Source organism: Pongo pygmaeus, chromosome 13 (genome assembly GCF_028885625.2).
Source record: "Pongo pygmaeus isolate AG05252 chromosome 13, NHGRI_mPonPyg2-v2.0_pri, whole genome shotgun sequence".
Taxonomy (NCBI): domain Eukaryota; kingdom Metazoa; phylum Chordata; class Mammalia; order Primates; family Hominidae; genus Pongo; species Pongo pygmaeus.
The window spans coordinates 20,252,833-20,274,048 of NC_072386.2; the positions used below are offsets into that span (position 1 = coordinate 20,252,833).

Consider the following 21,216-nt stretch of genomic DNA (forward strand, 5'->3'; position numbering starts at 1 on the left):
GTCAAGTGCTGGTCACTTGGCACACATTATCTCATTTAATGCTCAGAACAACTCTGTAAGGGAAAAACTATTATGAGTTGTGTTCCACAGATAGGTAGCTGAGGCACACAGGGGCAAGGCCAGGGTCTGTGATGGGTGGTGCTGGGGTTCTAACCCATCTCTGTCTGCTTCCTGAGCCTGCTGGCTTAGCCGCTGTGCAGGCCACGCCCTTGTACCCTAATCTGTGCTCTTACCCTACAGCTGCCTTCCAATATGGTTTAGCATTTACTGGGCATTTTCACTCTGTTGCTCACCAGCAGCAGCTCCAGTGCTTCTGGGCCAGTTCCTGCCTTCATTCCCCCTTGTGCCTGGGCCTCTGTCTATCCCGCTTAACCTGTTTTCAGGGCTCTAATTATCCACTCTCTACCTGGACCCAGAATCTTCTCCTCTCATTGCATTTCTTTAGGATATTTTCTGAGTACCTGCTGGGTGCCAGGCACTGCTCTAGGTACCTGGAGATTCAGCAGAGAACAAAGCAAGTGAAAAATCACTGCCCTTGTGGAGCTTCTAGACTCCTGGACAGAGATGGTTTCTGACCCTGATGCCTGGGTGCCTCTCCAGACTCAAATTCGATTCTCCCTGGTGCTGTGCGCTGAGAGCCCTGCCTTCTCCTGCTTGCTGTTCCTGGGACAGCAGCACATCCTGGTGTCCACTTCTAGAGGGCCTGTTTTACCCTGGAGACCTGACCTCCTCCTCCAGGCACCCTGGGGATGTTGCCGTGGGCTCAGGGCGGGTCCCAGGGCTGCTCCTGGGGGTCGTGTGGGCAGGCATGTGATTTACCGCGCCTCACCGCACCACATGTCTTGAAAATTACAGTGCCCATTTCCTGCTGAAATAATTTCCGCAAAGAGTGGCTCCTATTACCGCAAGAGGCGTGCAGACGTCATGATTTATTATTATTTATGGTCCCAAGGCCTTGTTTATGCAAGACGGGTTAGGTACGTGCGATAGAAATGCCATTATGCAAATGACATTGAATGTCCTTACTGCGCCTAAATAATTTTTGTGTTGGACGATTAAACCTCATCTGTTATTGATATGGGCTGCAGTCGGGCCATTACAGAGTCCCAACAGTACTTACTCCCAGTAATGGGAAAATTGAGAGAGAGAGACCAACGCAATTGCCTCAAGTGGGCCGTGATGGTCTGGAAGGAGTGGAACATCTCCGGGGCTGAGCAGGGGAGCCTCAGACTCCTCAGGATAAACAAGGAAGGCAGCGCCGGGCAATAAATTAAGCCCCGGCTGGAGTGGGTGCCTTGCAGGATTTGCAGCCTTCCAGCCCTGTGATGTAGCTATTTGATTTAGCCAGGGGACTAGGCAGCCCCAGCCCGAGTTCCAGTGAGGCCCCGTGTGGAGGGGAGGGTGACAGGAGAAGGGTGGCCACGATGACGCTGGGCATCCAATCTGCTGCGCCCACACGACGCCAGCGTCCACCCGCCCGTGAGCACTCTCTCACTCTCTCTCTCTTTCTCTTGCTCTTTCTCTCTCTCCCTCTCTCTCTCCCTCTTTTTTTTTTTGACACAGCTGTGAAGTCCCATTTTGATCAGTGTTGATAGCTTATGAATTCCAAAATTGACAAAATTTACAGAAAAATGAGGATAATCCATCTTCCTTAGCAGCCTGTCAGGAGCTGGCCATACTTCATAATCTCCAATTACAGATGCTATTTTCCGACATTTACATGCAGATATTAGAACCAAATGAAAATGAGAAACAAAGAGGGAATGGAAATGCAGCTATTTATATGTATAAAAGACAAACAGGTAAATTCAAGACATTTAGATTGGATTTGGGGTCCCTTTAGGAGGCTGGAAAGAGACAGCCTTGAGCACGTGGGGTTTCAGAACAAAATGGCAAGACACGTGGTCTCGGCAGGCCTACCCAGGGTCTGGTGGTTTGGGTTAAAAATGGGTCAGCCCTGCCCAAACGGCTAAGGATGCTTGACTGGGGGTGGGGGACACGTAGGGCAACCCTCAGGGCTTTAACTGTCTCTGAGGATCACCCACAGCCCATACTGAGCAGTAAAACCCACACATATTTCATGAAAGGGCCAGTTTAGAACCTTCCACATTTATTTTAAGAAAGAAAGAGTGGTGGGGCAACTACCATTGGAGCTTTTCCCTAGGGCAAATTTCAAAAAGTTGGCCCTTTCTGGTGACAGAATGTACATACTCCCGCTGAGAAGGGGACACAGGAAGGGGCCGCTGCTTGTCAGAAAGCCCCTGGCCAGGTGCATAGGGAGTTGCACCCATAAACTTTTAAAATGGGATATAAATAATAAAATTAATGGGGAGAGAAAGAGTTCTGATATATGGATCATCCGCTTCCTTCTCGAGGCTAATCTGGCTGAGAGAGGAGGGTCTGGGAGGAGGCTTTGTAATGAAAATGTTCTTCCCATAAAATTGAAGGGAGAACAGCCTTGTTGCCCTCGCAGCTGTATGTGGCACTGGCTTCTGGAAAGCCAGGGATATTAATTAGCACTGCTTTGGATTAAACTCTCCCAACCATGTCGGATGGTACGGTTTTTCTCTTTGTGAGCTTGACAGAGGGTGGCAGGAAGGATCCTGCCTGGGTTTTCCCAGCCTACTGTTATTACTGAACTTTTATTTGGGGATAAAATCTCTTCCTTTCCTGGAAATAAAAACGAGATATTCCAGGGTTTTCCAGGGCAATTGGGCAGAGAGAGGCTGTTTTGTTGGACCAGGCAGAGGAGGTGGAGACGGTTGGATGGGGAGATGTGAACATCTCAGTTGCTTTTGGCTTGAAAGCTTTTGTTTGTTTGTGGGAAGCCTATTTCTAGCCAGCAGTTTTATGTTATTTGAGGTTTGATTTGTGGGAAAGAGGTGAAGGAAAGAAAATCAGGAGTCTAAATTAATGTATGTGTGTGTGTGAGGGAGAAGAAGAAATTATTAAAAATCCAACTCAGACCAAGACTTTAGACGTGTGTTTGTTTACATGTCTAGCCTCAAGGCAAATGGCTTGCTTGTCTAAGTAAATTATAGGTATTAGCACAAAAAATAATTATTATGCTTTGTTTCTAGGTATGAAATGAAAGATTTGTGAAATTAACACATAACCACAAAATGCAAATATATTTCCGTAATTAAAAGCAGAAGCTCTTAAGTAAAGTTAACCCTGATAAAAAGGCATATAAGCAGAAACACCATCGTCGCTGTGCTAGTTTTGTCTAGATTATTAACATTAGCTTAAATTTGGGCTTACACATCATAGCTAAATCCTAAGCCTAGTGTCTCCTTCCTTTAGTTTCTGATCTTTCTAGAAGCCAGAATATCACCTTCAGTAAAGAACAGAGAGGGCTTGAACTAAGCAGTCACATGCCTGGTTTTTCCTTAATAGCGCTAACAGTGCCACATGTTACTGTTTATTTCTCTATTGTTTTGCACTAATGTTAAGATGAATTGCTAATGTTGGCACTAAACGGGAGCACCGCTGTCCTCTGAGTTGATGGTGTAGGAGCTTTCTGTCTAAATGAGGAGAATAAAGGATAAAGTTAACAACATCTGAGGCTAAACCTATCTGGAAACCTTTTCTATAGAAGGTCATTCTTCAGCCAGGATTTGAAGGGGCGGATAGACAGGAACTGGAGGAGAGAAAGGGAGAGGGCACCCGGTGGGGAAAGCATGGCCATGTCAAAGGTGCAGAGTCAGGTGGGTTGTCTAAAGAGGTCACCAAACACAGGAAGATGAGCCTGGCCTAGCAGGTAGTGTCTCCGTCAGGGCTCTGGCGCATCGTAGAGCAGTTTATAATCAGAGTAAAGAACACAGGCTTTGGAGTCAAACAGAAGTTGAGTTTAACCCCTGGCTCTGCAACTTACTCAGCTTCTCTCAACCTCAGTGTTCTCATCTGCAACTTGTTGGGGTTAGTAACAGTGGCAGAGGGGGTTTAGAGTGGTGTTTCAGAGCTTGGACTTTGGAGTTGCACTGCTGGGGGGTGAACTGGACGCGTTATTTTCACCTTATGTCTCATTTTCATCATCTGTAAAGGGAGGGTAGTAATACTTACCCTGTGGGGTTGTTGCAAGGATTAAACGAATTATTAATAATACATTTTAACATCTAGAACAGTACCTGGTACACAGTAAGCATCCAGTCAATGCAAGTTATTCCGCCTCTTAGTAAAGGTATGTGAGAGTCTAGGGAGAGCTGGTAGAGTCTTCTGAATGGGAAACCAGGGAGTCTGAATTCACCGTGAGAGCCCTTGCCTTTGCAGCCTTCTCTTTCTGGTAGTTCCCTTGCACAGTTTCTGTTTGGCCCTAGGAATCCTTGGTGACCAAGAGGGCACTCCCTCCTGAGGCTGGCTGGGTATGCCTTTGCAGAGCATCACGTGTTAGAAAGCTCCTTCTGACAGGGAGCGGAAGGGCAGAGAGGTGGCCTTTGGCCTGAGGAGTGTGTGTGTGCGTGTGTGTGTGTGTGCATGTGTGTGTGTGCATGCAGGTTCCCACATGGCCAGAGGTGGTGGTGGTGGGGAGGGGCATCCAGGCCCACCTCCCTGTCCCCACCCTGCCACCCTATTGAACTGGCCGTGCGGAGTGAAGTTTTCTCTTTTCGTTTCTCCTTGGCTCCAACATAACCTTTCTGTCTTCCTTGTAGCTGGGAAGTCATGCCAAAAGAATGTGAACTATGAGAGTCTTGGGGTGCTCCCTCTCCTCCCGTGCTAGGTACTTAAGGATGGGGATCCTCCCTTTGTACCCCTCATTCAGGCCCCTTTGTGGCCAAGAGTCCTGCACTCCCTTGGAGGTAATGGCCTCCCTGCCCATTACTAGCCATGTAGCGGGAAGGGCAGCTGGGCCCTATCATGGACTGCCTGGAAGAAGCCTGTGGAACTTGGCCACCTGGAGATGGAGCTTTGTCCCTGGAACTTTCCCTCCCTTTGTCCACATCAGGCTCTGGAGCTGCTCGTGACCCAGCCAGGCAGAGCTGTAGCAGGTGCAGAGATTCCCCAGACAGGGAGTCCTCATCCCCCTTCCCCACAGGAGTCAACCCTACTGGGATCTTACTGTTTAGGAGGCTTTGACTACCGGGTCCTGGGCCACTGGGTCCCAGTTCTCATTCTCCAGAAGTGGAGCTTTGTGCTCTAAGCCTTGTCAGGATAACCTTTCTGTCCACGTATTTGGGAAGACCTGTGAGCTTGCAAATAGCACACTGGTTAAGGGAAGAAGAAAATACCTAATCACTTTCCATTTCTAATGAACTTAGAGTGAGCCCTGCCTTGACTGTAAGAATAGTATGAATCAGTCAGGTTCTAGGCTACCAGGAAAGCAGAAGCAAGCATCATATACCCCAGTCCGACAGCGTGTCTGGTGGAGGAGTGGAGGCCCTGGGGCCCCGTGCTGGATCCAGGCAGGGAGGGCACTGGCACCTGTAGGACCTCTGTTGGAAATGGAGCTCCAGAGAGCACACCCAGGACCAATGCAGGGAGACCAACATTTAGCACTTTCTCACACCGGAGCTGTGTGGCTGCCTCGGAAAGTAGTGAGTTCCCATCACTGGAGATACCCATTTGGTGGATTTCAAGCGCCAGGTAAAGATCAGCCTACGGTACTCCTGAGCTCCATTAGGCCCTGAGATTTGGGGCTTACTAAAATTCCGTAAGAGGACAGGGGAAGAAAAGGGCCTTCTGATTAGTCATTGCTGAAAAGTTGCTCTCAGTCAGAAGTTACGTTGTCTGACTTTGGTGGCCTCCCTGGGCTTCCCCTGCTGGTACCCACCACCACCTCGGAACCTGTCTGGGGGTGTGCCTGAGGGGGGCCTGGCAGGCTGTAAACAGAACGGGGGAGATGAGTCACTGAAACTTTATAGATCTCTTCTTGGAAGCCCTTCAATTCTGCTGCAAATCATTTTTTTGTTTGTTTGTTTTTGGAGATGGAGTTTCGCTCTTGTTGCCCAGGCTGGAGTGCAATGGCACAATCTCTGCTCACTGCAACCTCCGCCTCCTGGGTTCAAGCAATTCACCTGCCTCAGCCTCCCGAGTAGCTGGGATTACAGGCGTGCACCACCATGCCCGGCTAATTTTGTATTTTTAGTAGACACGGGTTTCTCCATGTTGATCAGGCCGGTTTCAAACTCACAACCTCAGATGATCTGCCCGCCTTGGCCTCCCAAAGGGCTGGGATTACAGGCGTGAGCCACCATGCCTGGCCTGCTGCAAACCATTTTGACCCAGGCCATGAGTACATTTCTGGAGAAACAAATGAATAAAGAGCGTGTTTGGCCCACGTCCATGGCAACCTCTGATGAATAAAAGCAACTTGACATCACTTATCCTCTCAGTGACCCTGGGAAGCACCTCTGGCACCGTTGGAAGAGCCAGGCCATGGTACCTGTCCCAGTTCATTTGATTCCACAGGCATTTATGTCACATCTGTTCAGAGCTGGGCACTGGGCCAAGAGCTGCTGCCACAAAGATGAGGGAGACACAGTCTCAACCTTATGAAGCTCACACTCTAGCTGGGGGATGATGTCCCTAAACGGTTAAACGTGTAATGCAGAATAATAAGTGCTGTGGCAGAGAGAAGCACACTCAGCTGTTTTAGGAACACAGAGAAGGGGAAATCCGTGAAGGCTTCCTGGAAGAGGAAGGCCCTTCAACATCCTTTGTAGTACATCCCCCTAGTTAATATTAATGGTAGCACTTTGTAGATTATGGAGTACTTTTGCAAGCATCATTCAATTAAACTTTTTATTTTGAGATAACTGTAGATTCATATGCAGTTGTAAGAAATAATACAGAGGGCTCCTATACACCCTTTACCGAGTTTCCCTCCACAATAACGTCTTATAAAACTATAGTACAATAAATTGACACTGATAGACATTGAGTCCAAGATACAGGCTATTTCTACCACTGCAAGGATTCCTCCTGCTGTTTTTTCAGTAGACATTTTCGAAGTATTTATTTATGAGTCTGGCACTGGGGACTCAAAAACTGAAACGCAAAAGGCCTGCTCTTCGGGGCTTTATTCCAATCTCTCTTCTGGGCTTTCTCACAACCTTGTGAGGTAGGTCACATATCCCCCTTACAAATGAGAAAAGGTGCCAAGAGTGAGAGGTGCCTGGCCTGGTTTCACGCAGCACAGACTTGGCCGTGTCAGGCTTGAAGTCTGTTCTCCTGGCCCCAGACCCGGTGGAATTCCTCACCCACGCTGCCTCCCCTGGTTGCTGTCAGGCCTCTGGATTCAGGGATCTGAGGTCAAACGGGCAACATCTTCACCAGCCCACAGAGGCAACCTAAGCCCTTCCTCGGGCCATATCAAGGAGAACCCCATTCCACAGAGTGAGGACCCCATATTGGTGGGCACAGACTTTAGTGAGCCAGAAGGGCCCCAATGGATTTGGTCCATCTCCCTCATGACAGATGGAGTCACTGAGGCCTGGCAAGGGGAGGGTCTGGCCCCGGTTGCATGGAAGTCCAGGGCACAGCCAGGTCTCCAGGTTCCTTGCCAGCCCATCAGATCCATTGTAATTAAGGCAGAACTACTCCTTAACATTCACTTTGCCAGGTGGAGTTTTGTGTGTCCAGGTTTAAAGAACGCAGGGCATTCCTCCTTGCAGATTCAGTGCTCTTTCCCCAGCTGGAGGAGGATAGTGGGTGTGTGGCCAGGGCCCTTCATGGAGGAGCGTCTGAGCTGTACCTTCAGGGGTGGCAGTAAAGTCCCCTCCAACTCTAACTCTGCTTCCAGGTAGGGGATCAGCGCTGCACACGGGGTGGGCAGCAGGGCTTCCCTCTCTGAGCTCTAGTTCTGCATCTATCCACATCCCAGGACTCCCGGGGCACCACCGACCTGCAAGGACTTTGCAAGTTGGAAAGTGCTAGGCAGGCAAGAGGACTTAGACTTCTTGTGTTTGGAACTTTGGCATCCCTGAAGATGCAGGGATGATGGCCTTCAAGGAGCAGGGCAGGGCGCCAGGAAGAGGAGGCGAGAGAGCAAGCTCCTGGCTGTCCTTGGCCTCTTGCGTTCTCTCGTTATTCCACAGGTATTTGTTGGATGGCTGATGAGCAGTGGCAGGTGGTGCCATGAGTCAAATATGTGTGGTTTAACTTTATTTATTTTAACTATGGAGAATTTCTTTCTTTTTTTCCTTTTTTTTTTTTTTGTGAGACAGGGTCTCCCTGTGTCACTCAGGCTGGAATGCAGTGGTGCGATCTTGGCTCACTGCAAACTCTGCCTCGGGGGTTCAAGCAATTCTCCCACTTCAGCCTCCTGAGTAGGTGCCCACCATCACAGCCTGACTATTTTTGTGTTTTTAGTAGAGATGGGGTTTCACCATATTGGCCAGGCTGGTCTTGAACTCCTGACCTCAGGTACTCCACCTGCCTCAGCCTCCCAAAGTGCTGGAATTACAGGTGTGAGCCACCGTGCCCAGCCATAATTATGGAGACTTTCAAAGTAGACTTGGAGTAATTTAATCAGCCTCCAAGCACCCCTCTCCCAGATTCTACTTATGACAATTGTTGCACTGATATCCCTCCCCCGACACACTCCACTTATCTTTTTTAACGGCTTTATTGAAATATAATTTTTATGTCATAAAGTTCACTCATTGTAAGTGAATGAATCAATAGTTTTTAGTAGATTTAAGGAGTTATGCAACTATCACCACAGTTTGGTTTTAGAATAGTTTCATCACTCCAGAAAGATCCCTCATGCTGGTTTAGAGTTAATCCCTGATCCCACCCCCATCTCCAGCCAATCATGGATCTGTGCTCTGTGCCTGTAGATTTGCCACTTCTAGCATTTCTATGGGCTATCCTTTATGTCTGGACTTTTTCACCTAGCATAATGCTTTTGAGGTTCATCCATGTTGTAACATGTATCAGCACTCCACTCCTTTTCACTGTTGAATAGTATTCCATTGTGTAGATATACCACATTTTATTAACTGCACTTTATTTTTCAACAAACTTCAGACATTATGTCACTTCACCTGTAAATATTCTAGAATGAATCTTTAAAAGACACAATCTTTTATTAATTTATTTATTTGAGACAAGGTCGCCCAGACTGGAGTGCAGTGGTGTGATCAAGGCTCACTGTGGCCTCAGCCTCCTGGGCTCAAGTGATCCTCCTGCCTCATTCTCCAAAACAGCTGGGACTACAGGCATGCCACTATGCTCAGCTAATTTTTAATTTTTTTGTGGAGATGGGGTCTTGTTATGTTGCCCAGGCTTGTCTCAAACTCCCGGCCTCAAGTAATCCTCCTGCCTCAGCCTCCCAAAATGCTGGAATTACTGGTGTGAATCCAGTGCCTAGCCAGACAAGACCTTTTGAAAAGCATAACCATACCACTGTCACATCCACAAAGTTAGCACATCCATTCATGTCATCAAATACTCAGTTGGTGCTCACATTGCCAGTTGTCTCATTATATGTTATGATTTTTTTTTTTTTTGAGACGCAGTCTCACTCTGTTGCCCAGGCTGGAATGCAGTGGCTTGATCTCGGCTCAGTGCGCAGCCTCCACCTCCTGGGTTCAAGCAATTCTCCTGCCTCAGCCTCCTGAGTAGCTGGTACTGCAGTCACACGCCACCACGGCTGGCTAATTTTTTTATTTATAGTAGAGACGGGGTTTCACCGTGTTGGCCAGGCTGGTCTCAAACTCTTGATCTCAGGTGATCCGCCCACCTCAGCCTCCCAAAGTGCTGTAATTACAGGCGTGAGCCACCGCGCCTGGCCATGTTTTTTGTTTTTTGTTGTTTAATGATTATTTATTTTACAGTTTGTTTGAATCAGGGTCCACATTGTGACCTATCGATTTGTCTCTAAGCCTCCTTTAACCTATAGGTTCACCATCTCTCTGTTCTTGACTTGCCATTCATTTGTTGAAGAGGGAATCTAGACTTTGTCATGTGGCCAGTGATAGAGGCAAAGAGCATCAGCAGTGGAAGGAGACTTAGAGATCCTCCAGTGAAAGTCCTCAGACAGGTGGGGAAGCAGAGGCCAGTGAAAGGAGGGGCTTACAGACCCCTCTGCCTGCTCAGCCTCAGTCCCTGGAGCCAGGCCCTGGAGACATGTCTCACCCACTCCAGCTTCTGTCCTCCTTCTGGGTAGATGTAGAGGTGGGCAGGTGTCTGGTCCTTCAGAATGGGAGTGGTTGACCTGGCTCTGGCCCAGCTCCCAAGGGATACCTGTGGCCTGGCGGTGAGCCTACAGGAGCCCAGCAGGTGACAGGGAGGCCTCCTGGCCCCAGGTGGCCATCTGAGGTGATCAGCCCTGCAGCCTTGCCCCATGCACTGCCCTCTTTTGTGCTGCCCTCCTTCTCACGTGTCTGTGTTTCTTTTCTCCTCCATGCTATGGCAGTGGTGCCCCGTGCTGATGAGACAATACTTGGTGCAGCCCCAGGCAGTCCTTTTCCAGGTAATTTCCTAGGGACCCAAATGATGCCCAGTGCACGCTCTCCTGGGGCACGTGCCTCCTTGAGTCCCTTGCTAGAATTCCTGAACCTCTCATATTGCTTAGTTTCCAAAGTGGTGTCCCTCTCCTTATCCCTCAGATTCTCATGATTGTCGAGGTAGTCAGGCAGCTAGGGACTAGAATTAAAATTTCATTTTACTCATGGTGAAAATGAGATTCATAGAACTGGCCCAGCTCACCTACAGCCACACAGTGAGAAAGGGACAGAGCTGGGACAAAAACCCTGTGTTATCACTCCTGGTTCAGTCTTTTTTCCCCCACTGAGTCAAAGGCTATCAGTGATGCAGATAAAAATGAACTAAGGGCCAGGCGCAGTGGCTCATGCCTGTAATCCCAGCACTTTGGGAGGTTGAGGTGGGTGGATCACTTGAGCTCAGCAGTTCAAGACCAGCCTGAGCAACATGGTGAAACCCCATCTCTACAAAAAATTAAATAATTAGCTGCTGGGTGTGGTGGCATGTGCCTGTAGTCCCAGCTACTTGGGAGGCTGAGGTGGGAGGATCGCTTGGGCCTGGGAGGTTGAGGCAGCAGTGAGCCATGATTGTGACCCTGCACTCCAGCCTGGGTAAGAAAGCAAGACCTTGTCTCAAAAAAAAAAAAAAAAAAGACATCCATCCCTATCCCTGTACCTCAGTTTTTCTGTGTTGGGAAAGATGACCGTGACTGTCCTTCTATTATAGTTCTGATATTTCAGAGCACAAGCTGTTCCATCATCTGGAACATGGTGTCTGTGAAGATGGTGCACACACTTTGGGCTGGCGGTCTTGACCTTGAGGTCTTATAAGAGTCTGTGGCAGCTGGGTGTGGTGTCTCACGCCTGTAAATCCCAGCATTCTGGGAGGCTGAGGTGGGTGGATCATCTGAGGTCAGAAGTTCGAGACCAACCTGACCAACATGGTGAAACCCCATCTCTACTCAAAATACAAAAATTAGCTGGGCGTGGTGGCGGGTGCCTGTGATCCCAACTACTCAGGAGGCTGAGACAGGAGAATCACTTGAACCAGGGAGGTGGAGGTTGCAGTGAACCGAGATTGCACCATTTCACCCCAGCCTGGGCAACAGAGCGAGACTCTGTCTCAAAAAGAAAAAGATTCTGTGGCAGCAGGCAGAGGAAGTTTTATCCCAATGGTTGCATTGCAGTGGGAAATCTGTGAATTGCTGACTTTAGTTCATTTCTGTTCCTGGGTCATGGTCAAGGACAGCACCAGGGTGCCCTGATGAAGAGGGAGAAGAAACCTAAAGTGACATCCTAAGAAAGAACGCCAAGGGCTCAGAAAAGTAGGAAATGTAGAACACAGCTGTTGCCTGTGATTCTTAGGGGCTGGGGTTGGGGGGGGCAATGTACCCAAGTATGTAGGTGCACCAACACACTTACACATCTGTGACTGTGTGTGTACCTCTGCACCCCACCACTTAGCCTTTGGCTTCGAAAAAACTGTGAGAAATGGAACTAGAATGCCATTGTTACCAGGAAAAGAGGCACCAGGAATTCCTTTCCTTCTTTCCTTCCTTCCATCTTTCTTTTTCTGTCAGTTTACCTTTCCCAGCCTTCACTTTCACAAAGAACTTGAGGTGACCTGCAAAATAAGCAATTATGTGTATCTAAGTTAAGTTTGGGAAAAAAGTTCAGAAATTACATAGAGAAAAGGGGAAGATCATTGTGCCAGGAGCCAGCAATGATGTGCTTCTGGTGGTTGAACACTGAATTTGACCGAGTTTCCTGGCAGTCAAAGCCAAAAGAGATATGCAGTGGTTTCCAGTGTTCTTGTTGTTTAGTCAGAGGCAGACTAATGACTCACCAGGGGAAAAACTTTAATGGTGTTGAATTGTAGGTGGGATTGATAAGGAATTTGAATATTCTAGTGGGCAGTGTTCCCAGAGGTTTTAAACAATCTTCTTTTTGGCTGTTTTCTTTTTTTGCCTCATAAAAGTGTTGAATCCCTGATATTCCATCAGAGACTGGTGAAAGCACTACCCGGGGGCTTTAATATGTTGGATAGGGATGTGGCTTTCTGGTGACCTGACTTGATGTGGGGCAGACTTGGAAGGAGGGCAGCGGATGTTAGTGTATCACTTAGTGCTCTTGCTCAAACACTTCCCAGTTAATTTTTGAGTGTTGTAGCTCATAACATGCTACTGAACCATTATTCATTCATTCATTCAACAAGCACTTAGTGGGCACTAAGGATGTTTCATGTTCCACACTGTCAAGGCAACCTGGAGGGAGATCGACAAACAGCCACTCTACATGGTGATAATGGAGGTCTGTGCAAAAAGCTACCAAGTATGGAAGCATAGACAAGGGAGAGATTGTTTCTTTGTAGGAGTGTGGAGCTCAGGAATGGCTCCACCAAGGAGGTGACATGTGAACTGGGTCTTGTGGATAATGTAAGAGTTCTCTAAGTCATGGAGTGAGACGGACCCTCCAGGCGGAGGTAGGACAGTGTCTGGAATGGCTGAGGAGCTGTGGTGTAGCAATGTTCCAGGGAACCCAAGAGATTAGGGAGAATGCAGTTGCCTTTAAAAATCACAGACACCTCAAAAGGACAAACAGCGATGAGGACTTAGGGAACAATTAAACACCAAAACTAAATGACAGCTTCCCCTGGCTCATGCAGGAGCAGAGTGAGAACTGAGGGAATCCCACCAAAGAAGAGAGGCTGGGCTCTGGGCAAGCCCTGCAAGGTGGTGATGGTGAAAGGCACAGATGGCTGGGTGCAGTGGCTCATGCCTGTAATTCCAGCACTTTGGGAGGCCGAGGCAGGTGGATCACTTGAAGCCAGAAGTTCAAGACCAGCCTGGCCAACATGGCGAAACCCTGTCTCTACTAAAAATACAAAAAATTAACTGGGTGTGGTGGCATGTGTCTGTAATCACAGCTACTTGGGAGGCTGAGGCAGGAGAATTGCTTGAACCCGGGGGGCGGAGGTTGCAGTGAGCCAAGATCGTGCCACTGCACACCAGCCTGGGTGACAGAGCAAGACTTTGTCTCAAAAAAAAAAAAAAAAAAAAAAAAAAAAAAAAAGGAAAAGGAAAGGCACAGATGGTGAAGTGCAGCTAAGGACTCGTTTCCGAGTGTCCCGCTGTCCCCCAGGGCCTGGCTCATAGGGAGGTTTGCTTTGCTTTCTGGGAGCCAGTGGTGGTTGGATGCCTGGATTTTCGGACCTCCCACTGCATGTATAACATAAGTTGAAGATTTCTTGTCTGAAAAAGATGATCCAAACCTAACTTTTGAAGTGGCTGAACGAGCTTTGTTTGATACTGAATTTGTTGACTAAAACAAAAATCAAATAGCAAAATAAGCCTCTTTCATCTGGAAATTAAATATGTTAAGAGGCAGGATATATCCCTGTCGACCACCCTTTTTGTGATTCTTTTAAACCCAGGTTGGCTCTACTTTCTTGGGGGAAATAAAGGCTTTTCCTTGCAGACCCAGAAGCCCAGCCCATGTCAGAGAGAAGAGGCTGAGGTCTAGGAATGCGCCAGGCCCCAGGGTGGGCTGGGGAGGGGTGCAGGAATGCTGACTCTTGGCTGGGATGCTGCCTGGCCCTAGGAAGAGCACTCCTTCCTTCATTCACCCAGTGTTCATTGTGCAAGCCCCTCACAATCGAGTTCCAGCTAGTCTACTGTTCCATCGTTCCCCTTTGTACTTGCACCCCCTCTAACTATTGCATGTGCCGTTTCTGGGTCACTCCTGTCCTGTTACCTCTGAGCCTGACTTCGGCCGTTCTCAGTCTTGGGAGTTAGGGATTGTTCACTCCCAGGTTAAATACAGCCTGCATCAAGAAACCCTTCCTGACCACTTCACACCCCATATACATTAATGACTCTGTGCTCTTGTCCCTCTTGGATGGAATTTCTGGGCCAGTGTGTCTTCTCTTGGGGTTTGTGGGTGAGGGTCAAAGAGTGTGTCTGGTCTTCACACATCATATTGCACACAACAGGGCTCAGTAAAAGTTAAATGAACGCACGCCCACTATGCTCAGGCCTTCACTAGGGCATTCAGGAACACAGAGAGGAGGGAGGAACCGGGACCTACCCCTGGGGGCCCAGAAACTCTAGAAGATGCCATCCAGGAAAAGACCCTTGTCAGAGGCATTTTGACCTGCCGTCTTTGCACACAGCAATGAACTGAAGGAGTTGCTTCCAGTGAGTGGAATTCTAAATTCATGCCCAATTCATTCTTAGAAAATTAGGAGGCTAATGCCACGACCAAGTCTTGTTCTACAGAAGAGGAAGTCTAGACAGCAACCTTTTTCCAATAGCTCTTGCTGCATGGAATGAAGCAGTATTTTCCAAACTTTGCTGGCTGTGACCTATAGCAAGAAATACATCTTAATCTCTACCTTGTACACACGTACCCACTGACATGGGAAACAAAGATTCACAAAACAGGACTTATCCTTTCTATGTGGGAGACCCTTGGATATTTTTTTTTCAATTTCATTTATAAAAATGTTGGGACCAGCAAGTTGATTTCACTGTGTTTTAATGGATCAGGTACTCACAGTATAAAGATCATTAGGGTCATTGTCAAGGTTTTGGAGTCAGAGGGACCCAGGTTTGAATCCTGGCTTGGGCACTTAGAAGCTGTATGAACTTAGTTAGGCAAGTCATTCCTGTGCTATCATAAAAGCCTCAGTTTCTTCATCTGTAAAATGGGGATGTCACAGAGCCTGCTTCAAGGGGTGACTGTGAGGATTAAATGGGATAGTACAGCTAAAGCTCCTGGTACAGAGTGAATGCTCAGTGAGTGTGAGATTTTGATGCAATTGTGAAGACTGTGGTTGTTATTGTTCTGGCACCACTTGGTGGGGCCAGTAGAATGAGGGTGGGACTCACACTTCCTGGGGAATAGTGGTCATGAAAGACTTCTTGGAGGAGGAGTCACTGAGATAGGGCAGCAGGATGACTGGGTCCCACCACTAACCCCACAGTGAGCAGGAACCCTGTGTGAGCATCCCAGGCCAGAAAAGGCACTCCTCCTTCCATGAAGGGCAGACTTGTTCCCAAGGATTTTTGGATGGAACTAGAGCTGGCCACGTTAAATGCCTTTGCCTTCCACATTTAGGTCTCTAATCCACCTGGAATTGATTTTTGTGTCTGGTGTGAAGATCCAATTTCTTTTTTCTCCTGTTTCTGAATGGATAACCAGTTACCCCTGCTCTGTTTATTAAAGACCCCATCCTTTCCTGCTGATTTGTAAACCATCTCCTTCATATATCACGGTTCCATATGTGCACGGACCAGGGTCTGGACTGGATTCTGTTTCATTGGTCTATTTATCTACGCCTGTGCCAATACCACCCTGTCTTAATTACTGTAGCTCTATAGCGATTCCTGATGCCTGGTAAGCCTGTCCCCCTGGCCTTGTTCTTCTCCCTTAGAAGGACCTGGGCTTGCTTTGGGCCTGTACTCTTCTCCACATGTTTCAGAACCAGCCTTTGATGGATGAGCATCAAAGAGCCCTGGGGAACTCTGGACATGCTGTCCTCAGCACGAATCATCTAGAGCCTGGGCCTGCAGCACCTCCTGGACTCACTGCTGCCATTACCCCCAGTTGAAACTTTAGCTGCCCAGGAAGTAATCTCTGATTTGAAGGGAAAGACACCAGGAATGTGCCTGAGTCCCAGCCCCTTCTGCCTGCCACCCAGTGGCTCCTTTGGTTTCCCTCCCAGTGGCTCAGTCCTCCTCATTTTACTCAGGGTGCCTGCAGCTCCTTCCAGAAGACTGCTTGCTTCTGTGTCCCTCCTTGACAAGGACATAACCCTGGACCAACATGAGTGTGTCCTCCATCAGCAATGCCAGGGTCCTGGAGGAAACTCCCCACATAAAATCTTCACATGCACAAACAAATTTGTTGGCTTAAGTGTTTGCAAATTCCCTCCACCCTCCCTCCCTCCCTCCCTCCCTCCCTTCTTTCCTTCCTTCTCTTTCCCTCCCCCTTCCCTCCCTCCGTCTCTCCCTCCCTCCTTCCCTCCTTCCTTCTCTTTCCCTCCCTTCCTTCTCTTTCTCTCCCTTCCTTTCTTCCTTCCTTCCTTCCACCCTCCCTCCCTCCCTTCTCTGCCCCTCCCTCCCTTCCTTCTCTTTCCCTCCCTCCCTCCTTCCTTCTCTTCCCCTCCCTTCCTTCTTTTTCTCTCCCTTCCTTCTTTCTTTCCTTCCTTCCTCCCTCCCTCCCTTTCTCTTTTTCTTCCTTCCTTCCTTCCTTCCTCCTCTTTCGTTCTTTTTTTTGACAGAGTCTTGCTCTGTCACTCAAGCTGGAGTACAGTGGCATGATCATGGCTTACTGCAGCCTTGATCTCCTGGGCTCAGTCAATCTTCCCTCCTCAGCTTCCTGAGTAGGTGGGACTACAGGTGAAAGCTACCACACCTGGCTAATTTTTGTATTTTCTGTAGAGACAGGGTTTCACCATGTTTCCCAAGGTGGTCTTGAACTCTTAGATTCAGATGATCCACCCACTTTGGCCTCCCAAAGTGTTGGAATGACATGCGTGAGCCGCTGCACCCAGCCGCATATATTTTCTTTACCTGAAAATAGGCCCTGGGGTGGGGTGGGAGGAAGAGACTTGTCACTCATGCTTATAATTTAGTCTATCCTTTGGTTGAAAGATCCAGGTTGGTGCCTTTGCTGCCTTCTCTGGAGACTATTCTGACAGTGGCTTGGATGACAAGGAAATGACTGATTGCAAACTCTGATTTCGTGAAATGGCTTAAAGAAAGGAGCATGACTCATGGGCTAAATACACATGGTTGGTGTGGACTTGGTAAATTAGATATGTGCACCCCGTGGTTTTCAGCATATAGGTGTTTACCTGCTTCTAGAATTCAAAAACACTTGCCAAATGGTGGCTCAGTTAGTTTGCCATATTGGATTAGGGTGGGAATTCATGGTGACCTACCCCAACTGGTATTCTTCCCTGTTGATGGTGGGTAAAGCCCTCCTCCCCTTGAGCCTCAGTTTATTCATCTGTGAAATGAGGATTTGGACTGGATGATCTCCCAGATTCCTCTTAACCCTTGTTTCTGTGATTCTACCTTTGTGGTTTAAGAGCACAGAAATCAGAAACCATTGTTTCCATTCTCTTGGCAAGAAGACACTTATTTCTGCCTTGCTTTTGGTTACGGACCCTCCATCCCTGCGCTGAGGAGTGTGGGGTCTCTGGCCAACTGGAGCTGGGTGAGGGCAACATGCAGGCCAGAGGGAGCAAAGTTTGGATTCTTGTGAAGTTGCACTGAGTCCTGCCCACCTCCTCTCCTGGGAAGAATTGTTGATTCTGGACAACTGTCTTGTTCCACCAAGCTGACTCTGCCCTTTCAACACTGGAGGTGTTCATGAGTCCCTTGTGGGCCTCGGCACAGGCATGGACTAACTCAGCTTGGTGGCTGAGCTCAGAACGTGGAGTTGGCATTTGACTAAGGTACTGTGGAGTCTTGGTGCTGAGACGTCTCTGTTTCTTCTTTCAGACCACAGAGTATTCAGCCATGGCCTCGCTGACTGGTGGGCTGGACGACATGAAGGCCAATCTGGCCAGCCCCACCCCTGCTGACATCGGGAGCAGTGTGCCAGGCCCGCAGTCCTACCCCATTGTGACAGGTGAGGGCACCTGGGGCATGGGGGATGAGTGAGGGAGGGAGAGAGAGATGGGAGTGTGTGGTGGGAAGGGTGGCTTCTTGGTGTGTTTGGATGTGATCGGCCAATTTTGTTTTAATGAGGTTATGAGGCCTGGGAACAGGTCAGGTGCTGGGGCCAGGCTTGCAGCTGTGATGAGACATGGCTGGATATGGTTCCAACAAAGCCGGGGAGAACAAATGCCAAATGGACTGTGGGCTGGAGGGAACTTGGGGCAGGGGGCAGGAAACCTCATGCCAGAGGGGCCCCCGTGGGTGGGGCTGAGTGTTGAGAGGCCTAGGGTTTATTTCTTTCACGAGAAAGGCCACCCTGGTGGGCACCAACCTCAAGGAGGAATGGGATTCCTTGCAGATTGTTGTTGGCAGGCAGAATCTGAGTCAAGAAGGGTAGGCGGCGTAGGCTGGAAGGTGCTTGGCGGATGCCAAGCTGCTGCCCTCTGGAAGTCCCAGGGCCAGACTCTCTTTAGCTGTCTGTGTAGAGATTGGGAGTGTGGGTCCTGGAGGTGCACTGTTGAGTTTGATCATGCCATTTACTAGCTGTGCAGACTTGGGTGAGTCATGTATGCGTTGTGGGCTGTGGCTTTAAGCTGCACAGCGGGACTAGTGCTAGCACCTACCCCAGAGGGCTGTTGTGAGGATTAATTTGTTCATATGTGGAAGGTGCTTGGACTCTTCGTCTGGCACACGGTAAGCACCCAATACATGTAGCTGTTAGGATTCTTCTGAGAACCCTCTCCCTGTGGCAGGTCACCATGGCGCTTGCTGGCTTGCTGCTGCAGAAGGGCTGGATGTGCGGGCCAGGACGGGCAGACCCCTGGCCCAGCTGTGCTGGGATAACGTGGAGCCGACTCCATGTGGACAGACTCAGCTGCCAGCTCTTGGTTGTCCAATGGGCAGGCAGGAGGCCCTCCTGGGTACTGCACAAATAGACGAGGGGCTGGCGGGCCACACTTGGGCCAGAGCCGTGGGTCTGGTTTGAGGTAGAGGATGCCCATGTGGGCTGGTAGGCAGGGCACAGTGAATAGTGACAGTGACACGGGACTCGTAGATATGCAGGTGGACTGTGGGTGCATCAGGGAAGCTGGGTTAGACTTGGGTTAGAACAGTGGAGGGGGTCACTTAGGCCAAAGCAGCAAGATAGGGAGGGCCCAGCTCCAAGACCTGGGCTGAAGGGTCAGCACTGAGGCTCAGGCAGAAGACAAGGGCCCTATCTGCAGCTCTGAGCACCATGTAAGGGCCAGTCAGGTGGCAAGAGTGACTTTGTCCCCCATCCACCTGAGGTGGGCCAAGAGCCTGGAGTGCACCCAGGCCTGAGGTGGGAGATGTTAGCAAGGGGCAGGGAGCCGGGGAGCCCAGCTGGAGTAAGCCTTTGCTGACCCCACAGGTGTCCGAGGAGGTCCCCTCCCCTGGTGTCACAAGAATCCATGACAAGACCTCTGAAGGCACTCCCATTTCACAGACACAGAAACCAAGTCTCAGGGAGGGGCGGTGGCTTGCCCAGCATAAGGGGTAAGGGGGAGTTAGAGCTGGCCCTCTGGCTCCTAGATCCTGGGCCTTTTTTCCTCTTTTTCAAGGAACTACAAATAATTATAGAGGTGGGCATGGCAGAGTGCAAAGAAACCTGGATTAGCGAACAATAATAGAAACTGGCACTTCACTGAGCACTTCCTGAGAACCAGGCATTGTGCTAAGTGAACTCACTTTACCTTCAGAGGAACCCTGGGAGGTGGGACCGCTATGATCATGTCCATTTCACAAATAGGGAAACTGAGGCTTGGGGCAGTTGAGTGGCTTGTCGAGATCACAGCTGGTGAGCAGTGGAGTTGCAGTTGAATGCCAGGGACCGTGCTGTTGGCCACGCTGCCACACAGATCAGCTGGGGCTCATCCAGCAAGGTCACTGCCTTGCTGTCTGACTCTGGACACATCTCTGAGCCTCTGTTTCTCCATCTGTAAAAGGGTCCTGGTCTCTCAGGCTCCAGGTAAGGATCAAATGAGATCCCAGAGGAGACTGTTCTGCAGAAAGGAGGGTTTGTTACTGGGATCGGAGTTTATGAGAAGATTGGGTAGGCAGATCACAAGAAGATGTTATAGGCTTACCTTGGAGACATTGTGGGTTTGGTTCCAGGATACTGCAATAAAGCAAATATCTCAGTAAAGTGAGTCACACACATTTTTTGGTTTCCCAGTGCGTATAAAAGCTATGTCTGGCTGGGCGCAGTGGCTCACACCTGTAATCTCAGCACTTTGGGAGGCCGAGGAGGGCAGATCACCTGAGGTCAGGAGTTCTAGACCAGCCCGGCCAACATGGTGAAACCCCGTCTCTACTAAAAATACAAAATTAGCTGGGCGTGGTGGTGCATGCCTGTAATCCCAGCTACTTGGGAGGCTGAGGCAGGAGAATTGCTTGAACCTGGGAGGCGGAGGTTGCAGTGAGCCAAGATCACGCCATTGCACTCCAGCCTGGGCAACAAGAGCAAAACTCTGTCTCAAAAAAAAAAAAAAAAAAAGCTATGTCTATACTATACACGTTGAGCATCTGAAATGCTCCAATATCTGAAACTTTTTGAGTATGACATGATGCTCACAGGAAATGCTCATTGAAGCATTTCAAATTTTGGATTTTCAGATTAGGAGTTGAACTGGTAAACATAAAGCAAATATTCCAAAATCCAAAACAATCCAAAATCTGAAACACTTCTGGTCCCACGCATTTTGGATAAGGGATACTCAACCAGTACTGTAGTCTAGTAAGTGTGCATTATGCTTTTTAAAAGACACATACCTTAATTTAAAAATACTTATTGCTAAAAAATGCTGGTAATCATCTGAGCCTTCAGTGAGTCATCTTTTTGCTGGTGGAGGGTCTTGCCTCGATGTTGATGGCTAATGACTGATCAGGACGGTGGTTGCTGAAGATTGGGGTGGCTGTGGCAATTTCTTAAAATAGACAATGATGAAGTTTGCTGCATCAATTGACTCTTCTTTTCATGAAAGATTTCTCTGTAGCGTGCGATGCTGTTTGATAGCATTTTATTCACCATAGAATTTCTTTCAAAATTGGAGTCAGCTCTCTCAAACCCTGCCACTGCCCTACCAACTAAGTTTATGGAATAT

General features: G+C 48.8%; 1 protein-coding gene across 8 annotated transcripts in view; it reads left to right on the forward strand.

Moving 5' to 3' along the window:
• Positions 1–21,216, forward strand: part of PAX5 (paired box 5) — a 204,471-nt gene that overhangs the window by 92,976 nt on the left and 90,279 nt on the right. For all 8 annotated transcript variants that reach the window (XM_054501474.2, XM_054501476.2, XM_054501477.2 and 5 more), the window contains one exon: positions 17,936–18,065. In XM_054501474.2, coding sequence (XP_054357449.1) covers positions 17,936–18,065 — 130 coding nt within the window. The remainder of the gene's footprint in view (positions 1–17,935; positions 18,066–21,216) is intronic.